The sequence below is a fragment of the Mus caroli genome, chromosome 4 (assembly GCF_900094665.2).
Source record: "Mus caroli chromosome 4, CAROLI_EIJ_v1.1, whole genome shotgun sequence".
Classification (NCBI taxonomy): Eukaryota; Metazoa; Chordata; class Mammalia; order Rodentia; family Muridae; genus Mus; species Mus caroli.
This window is the reverse complement of record NC_034573.1, coordinates 105,930,283-105,954,495: the sequence shown is the minus strand read 5'-3', so window position 1 is coordinate 105,954,495 and position 24,213 is coordinate 105,930,283. Positions and strand designations below refer to the sequence as shown.

At 42.0% G+C, this 24,213-nt stretch overlaps 1 protein-coding gene across 1 annotated transcript in view; it reads right to left on the bottom strand.

Annotated features, from left to right (window-relative positions):
* Nucleotides 1-15,209: 15,209 nt before the first annotated feature.
* The window catches only part of LOC110293392 (cytochrome P450 4A10-like), an 11,592-nt gene continuing 2,588 nt past the window's right edge, over nucleotides 15,210-24,213 (bottom strand). The window contains 10 exon segments of the mRNA XM_021161224.2: nucleotides 15,210-15,631; nucleotides 16,097-16,270; nucleotides 19,216-19,292; nucleotides 19,430-19,460; nucleotides 20,540-20,564; nucleotides 20,664-20,797; nucleotides 20,893-21,083; nucleotides 21,172-21,278; nucleotides 21,701-21,855; nucleotides 22,204-22,328. Of these exon segments, the coding sequence (XP_021016883.1) occupies nucleotides 16,102-16,270; nucleotides 19,216-19,292; nucleotides 19,430-19,460; nucleotides 20,540-20,564; nucleotides 20,664-20,797; nucleotides 20,893-21,083; nucleotides 21,172-21,278; nucleotides 21,701-21,855; nucleotides 22,204-22,328 (1,014 nt within the window). The 3' untranslated portion in view covers nucleotides 15,210-15,631; nucleotides 16,097-16,101.

Sequence of the window (24,213 nt, the reverse complement as noted above, 5' to 3'; positions counted from 1 at the left end):
GATCTTAGTTATTCTGTCTGGCATAAGATGATATCTCAAAATTAGCAATGTTGAACACTTTGACAGTGTATTCTTGATCTTTTTATTTGTTATTTTTAGAAATTTTGCTAATATACATAGTCTATTTTTATTTTTTGGAATTATAATTTACACCTTTCCCCTTTCCTTTCCTCCTTCACACAACTTCTCTTACTTTCTTTCAAGCTCATGGCTTCTTTTTTCTGTGGTTTTTAACTGTGTGTGTGTGTGTGTGTGTGTGTGTGTGTGTGTGTCTGTGTGTGCCTAATACAGAAATACAACTTGTCCAGTTTATATAATGTTACTTGTATGTTTTGGTAGTTTACTATTTGTAATTGGATGATCAAATGTACTCTTCCCTGGAGTAGAGCATTTCCCATGTTCTCAGTATTCCTTAGCTTCCTGTATGCCCATGCATGTCCTTATGAGCTTTCCTCCTTCCATGTTAGTCAGCCTTTTGGTGTCATCTTTGGAGAGAACTTATTACTTCCATTTTCCCAAACCCATATAATTTCTAACTGTATTCTAAATAGTTAATCTTATACCCACCTACAAATGCCACTCCCATCCCTCATTAAAGAAACAACTTCTTTCTCTTCCTCCTCCTCTTCTTCCTACTCCTCTAGCTCCTCACAACAGGCAGATGATCTGGTCAAAGTGCAGAGAATAAGTGAGCTCAGGGTGCTCAGTGACAGTTAGTGCATCTGCAACACAAGCTTACCTGAGGCTTAGGGTCCGTCATAGATGTGGTAGTGAAAAGATTGTAAGAGTCAGAACACCATGAAACCTGTGGTTAGAAAGTCTTTTAGACTTGGCAGGGGAGTTGTAGCTGTGAAATATCAACAATGTAGTTACCTAAATAAGTCCTGCTTAATCAGTTACTATGCAAACATGATGGAGAAAACGATGTAAGTACAGAACTCATGTATAAAATTATCAAAAAGATGAAAACAAGAAAATTAAAAAAACAAAACAAAACAATTTCCAGTTAAGCCCATGATGTGGTCAGACTGAGCATTTATTGATTAAGTAAATTACAGGATCAAGTACTGAATAAAAATTTTCACATACTTCCTTATTAAATACTACATATAATAAATTATTTGTTTTCACAGGATCACCTCACTGGCTAGAGGTACAGCCTAGATTCTAAAAAAGGCAGTCTGTTTTTGGGACTTTCTGGCTAGTTATGGATGCAAAGAAGATGGTCGTTAGGCTGAGTCTCTGGTCCATATGGCAGCCCATGAACTTCTCAGAAACCAGTTTATGTTTCCCTTAATATTCAACAGAGCAGAAGATGTCAGAGATGATCTGTGTTGGCACAAAGTTTCCAGGGAGCTCATGTAGGGTGTATGGTCAGCCTGTGACTAGAAGTTCTTAAAGTATTATAGGAAAACATTGTTAAACAGGTGAAGTCCTTAAAGAGGCAACACAAAAACCCTTATAGAATTACAGAAAAACACAACCAAACAGTGATGGAATTGAACAAAACTATCCAAGATCTAAAAATGGAAGTAGAAACAATAAAGAAAATCCAAAGGGAAATAACTCTGGAGATAGAAACTCTAGGAGAGAAATCAGGAAACACAAATGCGAGCATCAGCAACAGAATACAAGAGATGGATTAGAGAATCTCAGGTGAAGAAGATTCCATAGGGAACATGGAAACAACAATCAAAGTAAATGGAAAATCCAAAAAGATCCTAATGCAAAACATCAAGGAAATCCAGGACACAATGAGAAGACCAAACCTACGGATAATAGGAGTAGATGAGAATGAAGATTTTCAACTCAAAGGAACAGCAAATATCTTCAACAAAATTATTTAAGAAAACTTCCCAAACCTAAAGAAAGAGATTCCCATGAACATACAAGAAGTCTACAGAACTCCAAATTGACTGGACCTGAAAAGAAATTCCTTCGGACACATAATAATCAGAAGAACAAATGCACTAAATAAAGATAGAATATTAAAAGCAGTAAGGGAAAAAAGGTCAAGTAACATATAAAGGCAAGCCTATCAGATTTACACCAGATTTTTCACCAGAGATTATAAAAGCCAGAAGATCCTGGACAGATGTTATACAGACACTAAGAGAACACAAATGCCAGTCCAGGCTTCTATACCCAGCCAAACTTTCAATTACCTTAGATGGAGAAAGGAAAGTATTCCACGACAGAACCAAGTTTACACATTACCTTTCCATGAATCCTGCCCTTCAAAGGATAAATAACAGAAAAAAAAAAACAATACAAGGACAGAAACCATGTCCTAGAAAAAGCAAGAAAGTAATCCTTTAACAAACCTAAAAGAAGACAGCCACAAGAACAGAATGCCAAATTCAACAACAAAAATAATAGGAAGCAACAATTACTTTTTCTTAATATCTCTTAATATCAATGGACTCAACTCCCCAATAAAAAAACGTAGACTAACAGACTGGCTACACAAATAGGACCCAACATTTTGCTGCTTACAGGAAACACATCTCAGGGAAAAAGACACTACCTCAGAATGAAAGGCTGGAAAACAATTTTCCAAGTAAATCATCACAAGAAACAAGCTGGAGTAGCCATTCTATTATTGAATAAAATCGATTTCCAACCAAAAGTTATAAAAAAACAAACAAGGAAGGGCACTACATATTCATTAAAGGTAAAATCTTCCAAGATGATCTCTCAATTCTGAATATCTAAAATATCTGAGATTTTTCATTTATTTTAAATGTAAGCACTCATAGTTAAAAATTTTCCCCTTAAAATTGCCTTAGCCCAAAAGCTCTGGCAACTTCTACTTTCATTTCTATTTCTTTTATTCTTTAAAAATTTGTATTGATTCTTGTGAACTTCACTTCAAAATGCAAGGGCAGGCACATTCATAAGGAAACTTTAGTAAAGCTCCAAGCACACATTGCACCTCACACAATAATAGTGGGAGACTTCAACACCCCCACTGTTATCATTGGACAGATCCTGGAAACAGAAACTAAACAGAGACACATTGAAACTAACAGAAGGTATGAAAGAAATGGATTTAACAGATATCTACAAAACCTTTTACCCTAAAACAAAACAATATTCCTTCTTCTCAGCAGCTCATGGCATCTTCTCAAAATTTGACCATATAACTGGTCAAAAAACAGGCCTCAAAAGATACAAAAATATTGAAATTATCCCATGCCTCCTATCATATCACTACGGACTAAGGCTGATCTTCAATAACAACATAAATAATAGAAAGCCAACATTCATGTGGAAGCTAACAACACTCTACTCAGTGATAAAGACAGAGAATAAAGACTTTTTAGAGTTTAATGAAAATGAAGCCACAACATACCCAAACTTATAGGACACAATGAAGGCAGTCCTAAGAGGAAAACTTAGCCCTGAGTGCCTCCAAAAAGAAACTAGAGAGAGCATACACTAGCAGCCTGACAGCACACCTAGAAGCTCTAGAACTAAAGGAAGCAAATTCACCCAAGAGGAGTAGACGGCAGGAAATAATCAAACTCAGGGCTCTAATCAACTATGTGGAAACAAAAAGAACTATTCAAAGAATCAACCAAACCAGGAGCTGGTTCTTTGAGAAAATCAACAAGATAGATAAACCCTTAGCCAGACTAACTAGAGGGCAAGGGGACAGTATCCTAATTAACCAAATCAGAAATGAAAAGGAAGTATATAAGTCAAATTTACATGAAAGCATACTATGTAGGCACATGTAAATTATTAGCTTAACTTAAAAAATTGTCCTGTTAGCATCAGATTTATTAACAAAAGATGTTTCCCAGTTAACTGCTGTCCAGACAGTTCACGTAATGATACTGAGAGTTGTAAATTGAAATTTATATCTGGACACTTTCTGCAGAATGGATAAGAGATGTACTAATGCCTATTACTGATATCCAATATATTGACTGATTTGGCAAAAGGTGAAGGGGAGCTGAGTACACTATTTTGAGGGTGAGAAGTACTGGGTATTGAATGTTGGCCTTGAGTATATTAAGCAATGCTCTATTACTTAACTACAGCCCCAATCCTAAGTAAGACTTTGAAATGGTTGGATATCCATCTTAAACAGGGGAGCTTTTGTTTGTGATACCATCATTCAAAAAATAAATCAATATTTTTTGTACACTTAATGGTTTAGCATATTCCCACAATGGCATCCTGAATAGCATACTCCTGCAGGGTGGGGATTACCCCACATTTGCTTTCTATTTTATTTTTATTTATGTGTTTTTCTAAGTAGTGTGCGTAGCGTCCATAGCCTCACCAATGCTTGGCAAGTGCTTTACCACTTAGCTACATTTACAATCTTCTTTTGACTTTGGATTTTGAGGCTGAGTTTCATCAAATTACCCAGGCTGCCTTTGAAGCCAGACCCTTCCAGAATGTTTTTGATCTTTTGATCCTCTTTGTTTAGCCTCCTGAAAGGTTGGGATCAAAAGCCTGTGTTTCTCTCCCTATCTTTGTTGTTTTCTTCTGGTTTTGTTCTTAAAGAATATATATTCTAAAGAATATATGATACTCTACTGTGTTTGCTGTCAGGAACCTCACATAACTGTTTCCTGAGTGGCTTGATCCAGCAGCAAGTGGAGGCAGATGCAGAGTCCCAAGTCAAACATCAGGTGGATCTTGGGGACCCTGGTGGAAGAGACAGGGATAAAACTTAGCAAGCTGGAGCGGTCAAGGACACCACAAGACCTACAGAGTTAACTAACCTGGGCCCAAGGAGGCTCACAGAGAGTGGTCCACCAACCAGGGAGCAAGCAAGTTCTGGACCTAGGCTCCCTACATATTTGTAGAAAATGCCCAGCATGGTCTTCATGTGAGACCCCTGGCAAGTGGAACTGGTCTATCTAAGTTCATATTGCTTGCCATTGGATACCCTTCCCCTTACTTGAACTGCCTTGTTCAGCCTCAGTGGTAGGGGATGTGCCTAGTCCCATTGTGACTAGATGTCAGATGGTGGGATGATACCCAAGACTAGGCTTCCCCTTCTCTGAGCAGAAAGGAAGGGAACAATTTAGGGAAGGAATTTGTAAGTGTGGGACTGGGAGGAAAGGTGGTGGGTGGTCTGTGATCAGGACGTAAAGTGAATAAAAAATATTGAAATAGAAATATCAATTGCATGATAAAAAAGAGAACTTTAGGCATGGTGGCATGCCATACTGTGTGTTGTACTCCCAGGTCTGCCCACTCTTTCCTTGGCAGATGGTGGAGTCCCTTAGTGGTGCAAGGGCTCAACCTTTCATTTCCTGACGCCAGACCCGTCCGTTTATAGACACCAGAAGATTCAATCTCAGCAAAACATTGCCTAAAAGCAGGCTGGACAAAAGAAACAAAGACCAAAAGACTTCAGGCTACCAAAACCTTAATATATATTTGCACAGTCTGTTGGGCACAAATGCCAGACCCGAAGACCTTCAAGCTGAGACCAAGCACAATACGACCCCACCTCCAGCAGAGTGGCTGATGTTCAGGCATAAAGTTACTTACAAGTGAATTCATGACACATTTGACTCTTCTACTGCCTCAGACCTTGAGTAACAAACCTGCAGCTGCTTTTCAAAACAAACTGTTGGTTGGCAAAACTAAAGGGGCTACAGAACCACTCATTTTTATGCTTTTCCCTTTGGACTTCATGTGAAGACAATTCTGTGTAAATGTGCAGTTGACTCTAATTTGGAAATCTGAAAAGTCAATCCACTCTTGTTATAATGTTTTTTTACAATTTTAATTATATTGATGTCCAAATTGTCTAAAATAATTATTTACTAAAGTAGTGCTTTGATTTTACCAAAACAGTTACATGCTTTCAAATTATTCTTGAATCAATTGTAAGTCCCACACCTTTAGTCTCTATGTTTAATTTGCTCTCTCTCTCTCTCTCTCTCTCTCTCTCTCTCTCTCTCTCTCTCTCTCTCTATCTCTCTCTTTCTCTCTCCCTCCCTCCCTCTCTTTTTTCTCTCCCTTCCCCCTCCCCCTCTCTCTCTTGTTCTCTCTGCCAACCCCCCTAGTCTTACTGCTGAGCCCTGGNCTCCCTCCCTCCCTCCCTCTCTTTTTTCTCTCCCTTCCCCCTCCCCCTCTCTCTCTTGTTCTCTCTGCCAACCCCCCTAGTCTTACTGCTGAGCCCTGGCTGGCCTTGAACTTACAGAGTTCTGCCTGCCTCTGCTTTTTCTTTCTTTTGACTTGTTTTAGTGAAAGTTTGTTATCCTTTATTTTTCTGAATAATCACCTTTGTTTGATTATATGTACCATACTTTTAGTCTCAATTTTACTGACTTCTGTCCGGTGATTTATTATTTCTTGCTGTCCATTGCTTGTGGATCTGAATTACTCTCGGGTTTCTTAGACTTTTAGATGCATCATTTGAGATTTTTCATTTATTTTAAATGTAAGTACTCATAGCTATAAACTTTCCCCTTAGAATTGCCTTAGCCCATAAGTTCTGGCAACTTCTGCTTTCATTTCCTTTTCTTTTTTCTTAAAAAATTTTTTATTGATTCTTTGTGAACTCCAAGTCATGTACCCCCGTCCCACTCATCTTCCAGTCCCCTTCTATTAACACTCCACACTTTTAACCTCCCCCCACTCTGCAAAAAACACAAACAAAAACAAACAAACAAAACAATGGATAGAAAACATCTCATTGTAGAAGCTATAGTATGTCACAGTGTGTGCCACAGTTTATCCTTCTGTCCTTACAGCTTTACTTACAAATGTTCATTGCAATGATTCATCGGTTTGGCTTGGGATCTCTGGCTTCTGTGACACCATCAATATTGGATCTCCACCAGGACTCCTCCTAGCTATCCTGTTGTTGCCTTGTGTTATAGCTTTGTATTTGCAGCTTCTATGCACCCAAATAGTTTATAGATAACATAGATTTTGGGGTGGGTCAACTCAAAGCCTGGATCTGGGCCTGGTTGGTAGCTGAGCTGGTTAGCTACCCAGTTCTCTCTTACCTGTACCTTCAAGGGTGAACTCTCTAGCACTCTAGCTATGCTACTCAGTGCTTCCATGGCTGGAGGCATGTTTAGCTCTCCCACTCTCTTGCACCTGGGACCTCCACACCAAAAGCCATGACTCCACTCTTATGGGCTCCTGGGGACAATCAGGGCTCATAGGAGAAGGCTGTTTCAAGGGAGGCCATGGCAGTCTGTGAATGAGGCCAAGGTCTCATGTCTGTGGTTGGGATGCTACAGATGGGCACAGGAATGCTGCCTGGAGCTGGGAAAGACAGGAGCAGAATGTAAGGAACCCCAAGCTGGGGAACAACCCATTCAAGAGTATCCAATTAAGAGGATTTAATCAAATTAAGTAATTAATTAAGAGTAATTAATCCAATTAAGTGTATCAGAGTTTTTTAATTTTGAGTGGAAAGCAATATTAGGTTAATGCTTCAGAGCTTCTTGGTGCCAAAATTCAGGGGTACAGCACTTCTAAAAAGAAAACCCACAATTACATCAATGCTAGTTAAGGGTCATGTGGCCTCCCTTCCCCCAGCCTGGAACCTGCTTGCTCAAGGGTGGAGCTACCTGCTCATTCGTCCTGCCACGCCTACTGCTGGACCCTGCCTTTGCTGCCTGGAGGCACACACGTGTTCGTCCTGCTACTGGACCCTGAGTTACTTGGCGGGAAATTGGGTTCCCTCCCCCTTCCTTTATAACTGAGTGTCTGAAAATAGTAAAATTGAGCTTTGATCAGGATCTTGTCTTAGCTCCATTCATTCTTCCGCCCCGTCTAGATTCCTCTCTTTTCAGCTCGAACTGCCATTCTCAGTTGAACCGTTCGTGTTGTGGACTGCGGGCAGGCCGCAACAGTGTCAGAGTAATCTTGTAACATTATTTAGTTATTTAGACATAACATGACAATTATTTTGGTTAATACATCTGGGTCATGTTTGGAGTCACAGAAATGCCTTGCCAATACACACATGGCTATTGGGAGGGTAGAGTGTTGAGAATTATCTAAGTAGATACAAAATGAAGTCAGAACAAGATGGTGTTACCTCGGTCACTTCAAGTGCAGACAGAAAAGAGAGACAGGGCAGAAGGGAGAAGTTCAGGGATGCCAGCCAGAAAGGAGGAAGGTGGCAAGTGTGTTCCTTTTATCTATAGGTAAAGATGATTTTTATCACTTTTGCTCCTTGCCATTACACACATAAGGCAACCTTTTGGGTGGAATTAAGGATTCAGAAAGTTGATTCTGCATGGAGATTACAGCAAACTCTGTAGAACATGGGCCAGACCTGCAGAGAAGGCACAGCTGGTGGTAGGATAATCTTCTGGGTCTTGGAGGGGAGTGGCTTGGGTGAGACAAGGATTCCTGCATTTTGAGCAGCAGTTCTGGGACTGGAGAGGGTATTAGGTATATACATGAAACAGGAGGATGGAAGTAGGTTTCAGGGGTCTGTACAGTATCCTTCCTTCTCTGCCCAGAAACCTGGTATCTGCTGGGAACTCTGGGCTCCTGTGTAGTCCTTGTCTTCTGTTATTGTTTCACATCCAGAAGTTAGGAGACCTGGACAAGGTGGTAACATGGACCGAACAGTTTCCGTATGCCCACTAACACTGGCTTGGACAATTTGTTGTTTTCCTGAACATCTATGAGCCTGACTATGCTAAAGCTGTATACAGCCGAGGGGGTAAGGTGCCCTAGAGAGAGGGTGGGGTTTCCTGGGAATCATGGCCCCAGGGATGAAGTTGGGAGAGGTCAGGGCTTGTGTCTAGACTCTGGGAAAAGAATGACCACGTCCCTACCTAATTTATCACTATTCCACATTTGAGAATGTCCTATTTCTCCTTGACTGATGTCCCCTTGTCCTGCAGACCCGAAGGCTGCATATGTTTATGACTTCTTCCTCCAGTGGATCAGTAAGTAAGCATCTATCTTTCTGTTCCTTCTCCTCCCTCCCTTGTGCTAAGTGACCAGAATCCTGCCCTGCCACAGTGGTCACCCCTCCATTAGACTCTCTGTCCTAAATTATTGTCTCTTTGGGGAGGTGGGGGAGCAATAAAAGACCTTCTACCTGTCAGAGGATATCCTTGCTGGACATTCCACTTTCCTTCCATGTAGAGGCAAGGCAATGTGTGCTTGAAGAGTGGCTTCCTAGAGGGGGCAACCCTAGAGTTGATCCTGTAGGATATCATAATGGCAGTGCTTTCCAGAAGAAGGGTCTGAGAAAAGGTCTAATGATAGTAGGGCCATGGAGGCTGCAAGGTATCTGAGAGACTTGAGTAGAATGCAGACTTTTATTAGTAGATGAGGCTGGGCAGGGAAGATGGGTCAAGTTTAGCTGTTAGTATGTAGACTGATGTTGAAGATAGTGGGAGCCTTTGAGTCATCTTCTTTTAAGTGAGTGATTTATTACTTAATTTTGAGACAAGGTCTTACTATGTTGCCTTAGCTGGTCTATGTAGAACAGACTGGCTTTGAACTCACAAAGATCCACCTGCTTCTGACTCCTGAGTGCTGGGATTACTGGTATGTAATACCATACTTGGCTGTATTCTTTTTAAACTTCTATTTATTTGTGTGTATGTTTCTGTGGATGTAGGGCACTTATGGATAGGTACCTGTGGGGCCAGGTTGAATGCCCTAGAATTGGACTTAAATGTGGTTGGGAGGTATTGTGTATGTGCTGGGAACTGAGCCAGGTCTTGTGTAAGAGCATTAAGGACTCTTGACACATCTCTCTAGAGTTCACTCTGCCTTCTTGACCAAGGTCATATATGTCTCCCAAGTTCTTTTAAAAAACAAAACAACAAAACCAAAACCAAAACCAAAACCAAAACCAAAACCAAAACCAAAACCAAAACCAAAACCAAAGCCAATGGCAATTTCCTGGGAGCTAAGAAAGGGCTGGTTAACAGGGAGGCAACAATCCTAGATTATTGACTTAGTTAAGATCTGCTACCTTCTCCATGTTGGATACTAGCAGACTGGGGTGAGGACCAGAGTCTCTGCTGGGTCTTATAGTTCCTGTCCCCCATCCATGTAGTGTTCCAGGCTTGGGATTTTTAGAAGCTGTGATTGATCTTAGCTCTCAGGAGTAGAGTAGGATTGTCTCGACTCCACAGCCTCCATCTCTCCTCCCTTCTCAGGAAAATTCCTACTGGTTCTGGAAGGGCCAAAATTGTTAACTCACCACAAGGTGTCATACCTGGCTTCCATTATGATATGCTGAAGCCCTATGTGGCCATATTTGCTGAGTTCACACGTGTGATGCTGGTGAGTTCCCTCCCAGTGGCAGGCTCCTAGCACTGTGGGCTGTCAGACCAGTCCCACCCCCATCCCCATTTGCCCTAGGTGCTCTCTGCAAGGGGTGCTCTCCTAGAAAGAGAGTCCCTGAGGCCCTGTCATCCTTATGCCTGTAGCAATGGTGCCAAAGGCCTGCTTTGCCTCCCTCTCTCTGCTGTAAGCTGTGGTTGCATCCAAGCATTGAGGTAGCTTCATGCTTGTCTCTACCAGGAGACCTGGTTCTTTCTGTTTACAGAATTTGGTTCTGGGAAGCCACCATACGTGCCCTACTGGAGATTTGAAGGTAGCCTATGTTTCAGAGTATCATAAAATACTTTACACTTCCAAATTTATTTACATTTTCACACCTGTTTAGACCCTCATCACTGAGGACAATGTCAGGTCTCACTTAGGTGCTTGGAGCTGGATTCCCTTTTGGGAATTAAACAACCTGTTCACAGAGGTTATGTATCAGATATTTACATTACAAATCATAATGGTAGAAAAATTACAGTTATGAAGTATCAATGAAATAATTTATGGTTGGGGTCACCAAAACATGAAGAACTGTATTAAAGGAACAAAGCATTAGGAAGGTTGAGAACCACTGCTGTAAGAGCTTATCAAATTTTACTGATCTTCTCAAAGAGCCAACTCTGTTTCAATAATTCTTGCTGTTTTTTGTTTATTTGTTTCTATTTTGTTAATTTAAGCCATGAGTTTGATTATTTCCTGCCTTTTACAGCTTTTGAAAAGTGTAATTCTTTGTTTCATCCTAGAACTTTCATGTGTGCTGTTAAGTTGTAGTATGAAATCTATTCATTTTTTTAAAAAAAATCTGCACTTAGTGCTATGAACTTGCCTTTTAGAATGGCCTTCATTGTGTCCCATATGTTCAGGTATATTCTGAATTCATTTTCCTTCTAGTCTAGATTTTTATATTCAATTCTAGAATTCATTCAAGTCTCTACTTTCTATCATGGACCACTTTTCATTCAGCAGTGTGTTGTCCAGTTTCTAAGAGTTTGTAAGCTTTCTGTTGTTGATATCCAGCTTTAGGTGTAGCATCACCTTGGAGTGCTGTGTAACAAGGGGGCCCTTTTGCTATTTTTTCCCTGTTCCTAGGAAATAGGGGGGACAGCTGTTTTCATTCTCTGAGAGACTGCAAGCCAGAGCTCCCAATGTTAAGCTTCCCAATGGGGCTTTTTACCATGCTTCTAAGATTTGTGTTCTTAAAGCCCACATCAACAAATCAACCTGCCATTGCGTGTCCAAAACTCGTTATTGTTTTTTGTGGGCCTCTAAGAACAGTAAGCTCTGTCATTCTGGTTAGCCAACAGCTTGATGCTTCTCTGTGTTGTTTGTTGCAGGAATTGCATTTGGCAGCAGTTTGCCATGAATGAGATGAAGGTGGTCATAGCCCTCTGTTTGCTGCACTTTGAATTCTCTCCAGATCCCTCAAAGATCCCCATTAAGGTCCCCCAGCTGATCTTGGGCTCCAAAAATGGCATCCACCTCTACCTGAAGCCATTGGACCCTGGGTCTGGAAAGTAGGTCTTAGGAGAGCATGGATATGGAGTCATTGTGGATCCTTGCCTGTGTGGGGCTTGGGAGACAAAAGCATGCACATTGAGAGTATCCTGGAAGACATTCTCTTGTAAACATGTGTGTGAAACGATACAAAGCCTGGGCTCTAGATCTCATTCCTTCACTCCACAAACATTAGCTGAACGTTTGGCTGCCTTGAGAAACTTCATTTATTTCTCATAACTGCATTTATTTAACCATTTCAAATGTGCATTTGGGATATAATAGACATAAGGAAAATTGCTTAAACTAAATCTGTACAAAATAAATAATACTTTAAAAAGCAAACACCCACCACCGAAATCAAAGAATATGAAATATGTTTTTACTGGCGTGATGTCTGTCTTGGGATGTGTCTCTGTGGTACTTCTTGGTTTTGGTGTTTCACAGTTATATAGGACTTTGGGCAGTCACAGTATCTCTTGGGAAGGTGATACAATAACATTAAAGGGGACTTCCCAGGAAAAAGGAAACTCTTTTCTATAAGGCAAGGAATGAAGATGCAAAAGACTCAGGCTACATGCTATTTAGAGGTACAACTATCGTGGTACTATGTCACTAGGGGTCAAGGTCCAAGATCACTGCACTAGGAGGATCAAATCTTGGAATTAACCCCATATGGAAAGAAGGGCACCAGAAGCTAGGATTAGAAATAGGAGCCAGGAATTCTATCCCTGAGACTTGGTAAAGATTTTAGGGCAATGGTTCTCCACCCATGGATCACGACCCCTTTGATAGGAATGATCCTTTTACAGGGGCCACCAACACTAATCAGAAAATTCAGATTTTATATTATGATTCATTACAGTAGCAAAATTACATTTATGAAGTAGCAATGAATTAATTTTATGACTGGGGAGGGGTCACCACAACACGAGGAACTGTATTAAAAGGCCAAAGCACTAGGAAGTTTGAGAACTACTGCTCTAGGGCATCTTGGGAAATGTGCCATATACCTTTCCTAATACCAATTCTTTTCTGATTGGAAGAAAGCCACAGCTTGGAAAATCTTCCCTAAGATACTTTATAACTCCTCTAAAGCCATCCCTGTTCACTAGAAGCTGGGTTGTAAAGGTCCCATTATATTGTGCCTATTAGCTATAAGCCTTAATGTAACTAACTTGCCCTTTTGTCCTAGCACACAGATAAACGGTTCTCTGTGGGACCATGAAAGGCAGCCTGTTTCCTGTTTGAGCTAGGTTTAAATCCCAGAGACCCAGCAGATAACTCTGAAAGGGATGGAAAGAAGTTGCCCACGCCCCCAGACACCAGGCTCCTGACTTGAAGCTCCAGCTCTCCATAATTCTATGGCCATAAGTCATGTAGGACAATGCCCCAAACCCCTGGTAGTTTGTCTGGACTCCACCCCCACAGTTACCTGGCAACAGCCAGGTAGGCCTGGTCTGCTATAAAAGGGGCTGTTTGCCCCCTCCTCCCTCTCTTACTCATATTCTCTTATTCTTGCCTCTCTCTCTTCCCTCTTGCTCCACCTCTCTCCACATTCCCTTCCCTCCTCTCTTCACGTGGTCATGGCTTCTCTACTTTCTCCCTCTCTCTGTCTTTCTCTGCCTCTACTACCCTCTTAGCTCTTCTGTTTTCATGACAGAAAATGCTTTAAAAGCATGAACTGCCTCTTCTCATAGGAATTCTCTGTGCTGGAGCAACAGAGCAGGTCTTCCTCTAAAGAGCATGCATGTAATCTTCCTCGGGAGGCCTCCCTGTGCACTCAGACATGGCTTCCACCATCCAAGCCGCTGCTGGACAAACGAAGGACTCTCGTCCTTATGACCCAGCTGGAGTGCTTCCCCTTGCCCTTTTTCCTTTAGCTCCAGGCCAGTCAGTCCCACGGGCCCACACTCAGTTCTCAGCTTTTTATCAGCATCCAGAAGTGTTTGCGGTGTCCAAGAGCTAGAACCTGCTGTCCCTGGCCATGTGTGTCCCAAGAACCTATGAGTAAGCTCATGGAAGTTCTGCGGGGACGCCAGACTGTGCTTTCCCACCCCTGGAGTTGAGTCCTGCAGCTTCTCACAGCCTGATGCCCACCCAGTGGTTGTGTGGGGTGTGTGAAGTCAAACTCTCCATGTCTGACTCCATGAGCAACCGTAGCCCTGTGGTAGGCTGGACCCAGAACCCCATTTTAACCGACAGTTCTCTGATAAAAATGTAGTAATATTTCAACATTTATCATGTTGGTGGTGATTGTCCAGTCATAACCATCATGTGTCCCCCAGTGGTACCTTAGTCTAAACTGTTACATTTATAACTTCAGCACTTTGTTACTCAGTAGTATAGACAGGATGGTTGTACCCCCTCTCTGATATGAGGAAGCTGTGACTGAATTTTAACAATAAGGAAGGAACTTGAGGGCCACTGATCTAGAAGGAACTTGAGCTGAGGCTTCCTGACTCTGGTGTCTTTTGATCAAGACACCATCATTAATATCAGCTCTTCATGAGTCTTTGGATAAATCCAAGAACTCTAATGTGTGTGTGCATATGCATGTGTATACGTGCATGGTGTGTTTGTTTGTGTGCATGCATGTGCCTGTGCATGCGTGTGTGTGTGCATGTGTGTGTGTGCGTGTGTGTGTGTGTGTGTGTGTGTGTATTAGGACCTCCTGGGGAGAGAGTGTGGACACTGGAACTGGTGGCCATTACAGATGACCACTGCTTCATTTTTATTATTTTTCAAACATAGCATGAGGATCCATTGGTCTTGGTCATGCACATGTGTGGGTGAAATATGTTATGGATGTGTAATGTCTCTTTGTGTGTATCATGAAGGGGAATGTACAAGACAGTGAACTGAGCTAGTCTTGCTCATTACTTTTAGGCAAAAGAGCCACTTTCTGGTTATACATTTGACCCATTTGGAATCCTATGATTAGACCTTGGCTGGTCACCCAGGGTTCTGGGCTCTTCCTTTTCTGTGTTCTCTCAACATGGCTAACATGAAGCTTTTTGCATTGTCTGACCATTTTGCTCTTATTCCTGCCTTGACTCCCCATTTAGTCAGGTTCTGAGTATCCAGTCTGTCCTCTCCTGCCTTCCTAAGAATTAGCCTGCACTAGCTCAGCACACTGGTAGGTTAGGAGAATAGGAAGGATTCCTGGTGGCATCAGTGGCTCCACAAGAAACCCACCCCAGGAAGCAGAATATGGCAGATCAGGGAAGGCAGAGAACTCATCATGGATCCTGATCCAGGAACAGTTTCAAGCAACATGGGAACCTGTGTTCAGATCCATCAAGAGAAGACAAATGCTGTTCATTACACTGCAAACTTTATTGAAGAAAGGAGGGAAGATGGAGAAACTTGTGTGAGGATTAATCAGGTAGAGAGAGACTATGCAGGGTAGATTTACATGAATGCATTAGGTAACTGTCATGTGAAAATGATACTAGGCTGAATAATGGCTTCACAATGATGTTCAGGCCTTGGGTTTTCAAGCCCATGGTACATATTGAATAATTCCTCATAATTCAAAAGGAACTTAGTAGGTTAGGTTGAATAAGATACATTTAGATGGGAAAACTATCTTGGAGCTTTTAGGGATCTTGATGTTGTCATAAGTGTTTGTAAAAGGGAAGGACATTAGAAGAGAGGGGATGAGGAGGGTGCTGGCTTTGAAGCAGGGGAATATTCCAGTGCCAAGGAATGATGATCTGTACTGAACAGAGGAGGAGAGGACTCTCTGGAGTCCTCTTCTGAAGAAGGTTGGTCACACCAACAACTTAGCTTTCTGCCAGTGAAACTCATCTCAGACATTGGAGCTCCACAACTGTAAGATAATAACTTTCAATTATTTCAGACCACCAAGGTTGTGACAATTGATTATTTGTAAAATGAAGAAGTCATGTAGGAAAAAATAAGATGGTGGGAAGTGAGAGGCAAGGAGAGAAGGCTGGAGGAGAGAGGAGGTTCATGATCAGGTGCACAGTCAGATGTGGATAGCAGGAGACAGAAAGACAAATGGAGAATCTAGAACAAGGTGTGTGTGCATATGTGTGTGTGTGTGTCAGAGAGAGAGAGAGAGAGAGAGAGAGAGAGAGAGAGAGAGAGAGAGAGAGAGAGAGAGAGAGAGAGAGAGAGAGAGAGAGAGAGAGAGAGAGAGAGAGAGAGAGAGAGAGAGAGCACAGGAGGCAGGGAACAAATAGGTGTGAAGAAAGATGCACAGACAGAGAGCAAGATGATGACAGGACAAGGTGTCAGGCAGCATGTTTATAGAGTCTGTCCTTGTCCTTACCAGAATCAGTGGAGCTTCTTGAGATGTAGGTAGATCCCATTTTTGGACTTCAGCACAAGTCGGGCTAAGGGCATGGGGACCCTGGTAGGATCTGGCAGTAGCTTAAAGCGGAGTAGTGTCAGGGCCACAATCACCTTCATCTCACTCATAGCAAATTGTTTCCCAATGCAGTTCCTGAGGCAGAAAGGGACAATACAACTCATTAGCCTCTCACCTCTTGTAAGGGTTGACTCTTGAAACAGCCCAGAACAACATTCAGGGCCTATTGTTACAGGTTCAGTCTAACAGCTGTGACTACAGGTCATACATACTTTCACCCTAGGTCTTGGCTCTCCTCAATTTTTGACATAGCCTCAACATTTTTTCAAGGCCACTTTGACCCTACTTCTTTTAGTTGTATGAAATCTGGTAGGCCAGCATTTTAAGGACTAAAGGTCAAACTTATGGATACTTTAATATGTTAATCATTTCATAGTTTACTCCATTCAGGGAGATCTAGCACATAGCTTCCACTCAGATTATCAGTAGAAAAGTTCCTACAGGAAGACTGTGTTGAGAATTCTCAAGTGGCTGCCCCATCTGCCTCCTACTTAGGGTAGGCCACCTCCCTAATCCATCATCATCTATAGACTTCAACTCTACTTTAGAAATGTTCACAATTCCTTCTTCAGTTTCCTTTCCTGGTCTTCTTTGGTCTCCCTGACCCTCCTTCCCTGCTCACCCTCTATATCTCCACCAGGTAAGGCCGTGTTCATGCCTAGTTGCCTCTTTAGGTTACATATCCCCAGTGTAGTGAGTCACAGATAACGTCATTCCCATTGATGCTTGGGCTCTTCCTGTATCCCAGGTCACTGTCTCATCCTGGAGATGCCCCCTACCTCCCCATCCAAGTTAGTTTCAAATATCCATTCATTTTCATGGCCAACTATTCATCTCTCCCGATGGCTAGTTCTTCTCCACACCTGATCCTGAGCCCCTTTTACCCTCCCCATCCTCCCTCCTATTTCCCTCCCTCCATCTTCTTCTTATGACTATTTTATTCCCCCTTCTAAGTAAAATTCTTTGTCATCTGGGCCTTTCTTCTTGATGAGCTTTGCCGTTGCCTGTATATGAGATATGTTCTTCTAGCTGGCCTGCTTTGTCTGGCCTCAGTGGAAGTGGATGTGCTTAGTTTCACAGAGACTTGAAGTGCCAGAGTTGAGGGGGGATACTCAGCAGGACCCCCTCCTGCTCAGCTGTGAGGGGAAGGGGAAAGGAGGAAGGGGGAAGGGGAAATGGGGAAGAATTGTGTGAGGGATGACTGGAAGGGAGTCAGTGAGTGGGATATAAAGTGAATAAGTAAAAGGAAAATTAAACAATCCAAACCAAAACAACAAATGCCTAGCTGCAGCTCTATCCTCTTCTGGCTGTTGCTCTTATCTCTTTCCTGTCTCTGCCACTTCCTACTTAAGAACAAGCTGTTGTGGTGTTTGAGCATGTCTCCTCTACCTCCACTCCCCCACCCCACCCCTAGGCTTCATATTTCCAAAGCTCAGGTCAATGAGCAGCTGGCTCTTATTTTTTTGATGACTGTCCCTGTTCCTCCTAAGCACCTAAAGCACCATCAGTGCCATATACAAGGACATGCCACAATCAGGGCATGGGATGATGATGGCAGGAACATGGAATGTTCTGCAAACTGCTAAGTGGGCAAGTGAAAGAATGGAGGATAAATACATTTTAATTGCAGATGTATTTGTCTTTGTATATGACAGTTTTGAATTCTTGGAGGCAGGATTGGATATTATCACTATTCCTATGTTTTTATGTAGCATAGCACCTGAAACATAGGAGTTGTTTAAACTTTATTTTACATTTAAAATAATAATTTTTTCTTGGTTCTTAAAATTTAATTCATTTGAATTTAAAGAATGAAAAAAATAGAATGAAATACAATAAAAATTAAAAACCTTCAGATCAAAGCAAGCTGTTGGAGCCTGTGACTGAATCCCAGTACTTGGGAAGTAGAGGGAGAGAGACCATGAGCTCCAGACAAGCCTGAGACTTAGAAAGCACCTGCAGCAACATGATTCATTCCAACTTAAGCTGAGTTGCCCAATACTCTCCTGTCTTCTAGTGGCAGAGACATGGCTTGCAGTGAGTGGCAAGCAGAGCATTCAATCCTGAAGTACACCATATGTGTGTGTGCATAGCCTGTGCTTGAAAGAACAACTTACTTATAGCCTGTTCTGTGACAGCTGATTTGCCACTTCATGAATTCAAGAAACCCTTCTTCTGTATCACCTTTGAAAGATTACAGTGAGTCAGGTCCCAAGGGACAATTTCCCTAGAAACCATCAGAAAGTCTTTGTCCAGTTCAGGAGCTATTTCAACTCACTAGAGACATTTAAAAAATGCTATGTTAAATGTAAAACAGAGGATTTACTTAAAGCAAACTACACTCCACCTTTTTAATGTCTTTTGTCTGAAGTTAGACTACATAGCCTCTAATTGTAAATTTGAGGAACATACATTATCTGTCAAGTTTTGGCCATTGGGCAACTGCAAGAGAGATGTGAGTATCAACATCGACTCAGAAATTCTGTTAGGAAAGAGTACAAAGTAGGGTCAGCATATCCTGGTATGAACCTTGCCTGAAATGACCCACTATAACACTTCACGTATCTCATTGGACAGTTGCTTGCATGCCATTGGCAGGCAGACATGCAAGCAAATGAACCTCTTGCACAATGATTCCAGAATAAAGAACTACCTAGGAATGTTGATAGGTCAGGTTGAGGTGTGGAAAAGACATGCTTTTTAAGAGCCCTAAAATTTGACACCTAAAGTTAAAATCACTTAAAAAAATGTAAAGTCCTGCCCTTAGTGTGAGGAAAATATCAGAACATATGGAAGTGAATGGCAACCACTGACATAAATTTGTTTGTTTCATGTCTTCATAGTGTGTCCTGAAGTGCTACCCTCCTTTAGTGCACAGACACATCCTCAAGAAGCTCCTCCCCCTCCCATAGCCACCAATCAGGATATACCTGGAGATGTCATATATGCAGGAGACCAAAAACAAGGTATGCTGCAAATATTCTCCACAGTATATTCCATCATCATACACAGGATCTCACCTGGCTCCTCCTGAGAAGGGCAGGAATGAGTGGCTGTGTCGGGGAGAGTCTGGTGCAAACCTGGAAGGGTCAAACAACTGCAGGGAGACAGCACCTCAGTCAGAACAGGTAGAGATCAATTGCAACCCACAAGGTACAATATGCCCAGAGGTGGGAACAATAGGAGGTATTGGGCTTGAGACAAACTTCTCTGCCCTCCTTGGGGGCCTCCTACCTCTGGGTTTGGCCACCACCAAAACCAGTCACTAGGCAGATGGCAACAAGAGCCTGCTGAGAGGAGCCTGATATAGCTGCCTCCTTCAAGGCTCTGCCAGTGCCAGGCAAATACAGAAGTGGATGCTCACATTCATCCATTGGATGGAGAACAAAGTCCCCAATAAAGGAGCCAGAGAGATACCTACATCAGATGTTACCAGTCTTCTAACACTGCCCATTCCTTACTTGCTGACCTATATAGAGCACATAGCTTCAGGCAAGGAGACACATAAAGCTACATGGGGACCTGAAAGGGATGAAGCCCCATAGGAGGAACATCAATATGAACTAACCAGTACCCCAAAGAGCTCCTTGAAACTATACCAGCAATCAAAGAAAACACATGTTGCAAATTGTATCTCTAGCTATATATGTAGCAAAGGATGGCCTAGTCAGTCATCAATGGGAGGAGAGGCACTAGGTCCTGTGAAGGCTCTATGCCCCAGTACAGGGGAATGTCAGAACCAGGAAAGGGTGTGGGTGGGTTGGGGAGCAGGGGGAGGGGAGAAGGGCTAGGAGATTTTTGGAGGGTAAACAAGGAATGGGGATAACATTTGAAATGTGAATAAAGGAAATATCTAATAAAAAAGTTGTGTGTTGTGGCTCACGCTTGATATCTCAATGCTGGTGAGGTGGGGACAGGCAGGGTCCTTCAACTCACTGGCCAGCCTACCCTAATAGGTGACTTGCAGGCCAGTGCAAGACTCCTGGACATTACCTGTGGAATGACAACTAACGTTGATTCTCTGGTTCCCACTTGTATGTACAAACATATGCCTGTATTTCCAGCCCCAACATGAAAACACACATGTGACAGTGAGGACATCTGAAGAATAAGTGTAGCCTTGAATTATATGGTGTTGGCATCTGGAATTGAGTCTGGAGTATAAAAATTGAAGAATGTCACTGTTCCCAAATTAGAATGGATGCACCATGGTGAGACCATAGATTCAAATGAAGAATGAATGTTTGCGGATAAAAGAAGAGATGCTTGCAATGTTATTCATGCAGAGCAGCAGAACTGAAGATCATTTATGTATATAGGAAGTAATTTAGTGTATTACTGTACTTTATAAGTAAGAAGCATTTATTTACTGAAAAGGAAATGCGCACTCAAAGATTCAGAACTGGTGAAGGACATAGACTATTGACCATCCATTATCTCTGCAATGAAGGGCCTGGGAAATTCATACCTTTGGGTAAAGAGCGCCCATCAGGGAAGGTGACAGATGTACTGAGTTCTCCGACAATGCCTGGGACAGGTGGGTAGAGCCCTAGGGCCTCCTTGATTCACATTATGGTGTAGGGAATCTGGTCTAGGTGACCCCTGAAATAAAGTTCATCCTTAGATCAGGGAGACTGGAGACCAGGGGCTCCTCCCTACCCAAAGAATAAGGGCATTTCTACTTCTTGAACTCTTACCAGGTGATAGAGGATCCATCCCCCAGGAGGCTCTGAACTTCCTCTCTGCATTTCTGTTGGTGCTCAGGGTGTGTGGCCAGAGCATAGAAGATCCAGGAGACTCCACTGGCTGTGGTGTCATGGCCCTTGAACATGAATGTGTCCACCTCAGCATGTAGGTCCTTGTCAGACATGCAGTCCCCATTCTCCATCTCAGGGAAGCAACAGGCATTGTCAGAGCTATGCTTGTTCCTTGTTTGTTCCAAGGAAGACTCTCAGGACTTAGCTGAACATACTCACTCTGGCAAATAAGAGGATATCCAGAAAATCCAAAGGTCTCTTCTTCTTGATCTTTTCCAGTTCTCCCTCATCCTGCAGCTCATCCTTTCTCAGCTTGATCACTGCATCTATTCCAGAACATCAATTATCACACAGACCTGAGAGCTAAAGTAGCCCTATGTAGCTTCATGTGTCTCCTTGCCTGAAGCTATGTCCTCTATTTAGGTCAGCACGTAAGGAATGGGCAGTGTTATAAGACTGGTGACATCTGATGTAGGTCAGAACTCTTTTAGCACCATGGGTAATGGAAGCTCTGCTTGACTTGCTGGGTCAAGTCTCACTACACATTATCAATATGATGACACTCATGGAGTACCTAGCATTCTGATGTTCCAACTCCCAACACTGTCAGTGTTAAAGTATCAAGCATGTATGTGATCCAGTTCTTAAAGGGGAGTGCACTGAAGTGTCTGGATGTGCCTCAGAAATCATCAATAATCCCTTTGAGCTGATCCTAGGAAATGAGGGAGACAGAATGTGCAAACAGAACCTGTGTGATCATGGGCAAGTTGACAAGCTTGGTTGGATAAGCGGCCATTGGAAGAAAGTTTGTAGATTGTATTATTCTGATGAAAGATATTCGTCACATGGGAGTGAAATAGGTTATTCAAGTACCCAATGGCCTGGAGGTAGGTCTTGTAATATCTGAAGAAGATAAAGAACAGATTAGAGTGTAGAGTGATTTGACCTGCAGAATGAATGGACTCTGAGATTTCTATATGGTAGGCACTGACAACATTGAGGAACATGCTAACTGTGTCTTATAACCCTTGTAATTTTCAGGTCAGTAAAAGGTGGCATGAATGTCTAGGCATCCAACCCAGCTAGGGATCAGTGGTCTATGGTTGAGTTAAGATCGGATTGTGTCAGAGATTGAATGGAGCCTGGGGTAATACTCTTTATTGAGTATCATAGATGTCCCACTTGCATCACAGAAAAGTCCATATCAGTTGGTAAGACAAAGGCCCTGAAGTTCAAGGCTTGTACACTCACCCATCCACCTGAACACTGCCCTTGTGGCTGAAGGCACACTTCATGACAGTGTCTACGCTCATTAAGGAGATGTGTTGAAAAATCTCTATAGAGGAGTCCTGACCAGCCAGCCATTCCCATTTTTTCTGCAGTGGGAGAGGAACATTGATTTAATTTCCTTAGAAGACATGTGTTCAATTGACTGAATTCTTCCCTATGTTTTAAGATACTGTATTCTAAGTCTTTCAATTTAGATAACAGATATTTTACAGATTGCAAAAGAAATCTTTGTGAAAGGACACTTATATTATTGTAAATTACTTCAAAATTAAAAATAGAAACTCATAAGAAAGGAAGAAAGTTTCACATGTTTACAATTATTTACGATGTCTTAACTGATAAACAAAGCTGTTTTTAGGGGATAAAAAAGATGATACATCAGTGTATGGAAAGCAGAACTCAGCCTGAGATAACAGCAGGACTTCAATGTATAGAGCATTAAAACCCCAAGTAGCCAAGATGGCATTTCTAATGGACCCCAGTTACTATGTGTTCATCAAAAGGTTGCTGAGAACAATTGATTCATTGTAGTGGTTTGAATGAAAATAGCCTCCATATGTTCCCTAGGAGTGGCATTATTAGGAGGTGTGGACTTGTTGGAATAGGTGTGGCCTTGTTCGAGGAGGTGGTCACTGAGGGGCAGGCTTTGTGTTCTCAGATGCTCAAGTTATGCACAGTGTTTCACTCTCTCCCAGCTGCTTTTGGATCTGATGTAAAACTTTCACCTACCTCTCTAGCATTGTGTATGCTTGTGTGCCACCATGCTTCCCATGATGAAAATGGACTAAAATTCTAAACTGTAAACTGGCCCCAATTAAATGTTTTCTGGTATCTCTTCACAGAAATGTGACCCTAATTAAGACAGAAGTTGGTGCCAGGAGTAGGGTGTTTCTATGATAGACCTAACCATCCTTTGTTTGGAGTAATATGGACTTTGGAAATTTGAAAGCAGTTGAACGCTTTAAGTGGGGTTTAATGGGCCATATTCTAGTAGAAGGACAGTGGTGCTGAGGATGATTTGAATTGTGGGGTTCTGGCTCAAGATGTTTCATAGGAGAAGAATTTTAGTATATGGCGTTGGGACTGTTATTGTGATATTTTGGCAAAGAATGTGGCTGCTTTTATCCCTTTTTCAAACAGTCTGCCTAAGGCTAAAGTAAAGAGTTTTGGATTAATTGCATTGGTAAAGGATTACTTAAATAGCTTAGTATGAATTCTGTCATATGGTTATTGTTATTCACTCTTATGCAGATCTATAATGAAAAGGAACAAACTGAGCAAGAAAAAAAAATACAAAATGTATACTTTGAGGAGAAAGCAGGCATCAGAAAGTAGAAATTTAGCTAAGGCCTGTGTTGAAGGAGATAAACAGATTAAAGGAAGCTTGATAGTAAGTGGAATAAAGAAAGTGGTGACCTCACACCAGAACTCCACCTAGATAAACTTCCATTTTGTAAAAGAAATTAAAGAAAGGTGAAAAGAATTAAAGAAAAGCCTAGGGCCCGGTCTGGAGGTGCATACCTTTGATCCAATAATTCAGAATGCAGAGGTTGATGAATGTCTAAGTTTGAGACCAGCCTGGTTTACAGATTGAGTTTTAGGACAGCCAAGCTTAGGCAGTAAAGGAAACCATCACAACTAGCTGGTGAAAATGTAATTTAATGAGGGGCCCATGTCCAGGCCTAGCAAGCATCAGAACTTAGCAGTATTGCCACATGGTTCTTTAGAGTCAAGGAAAGAAGCAAGGGATTATGGAATTTCCCTCCATAACTAAGGAAAGCTGCTGAGGACAGGCATATGTCTTGTCTGTCCTTATATAGATAATTAAAGAGGCTATTGTGTGAATCTGTGAAGATGAAGCCTTGATTGCCTTAGAACGCCAAGATGTTAAAGATGTTAGAGCTGTGGACTATCTGCTGAGCAGGGCTGCTAACAAGGAGCGGAACAAGCCAACAACACTGAAAGAAGTTG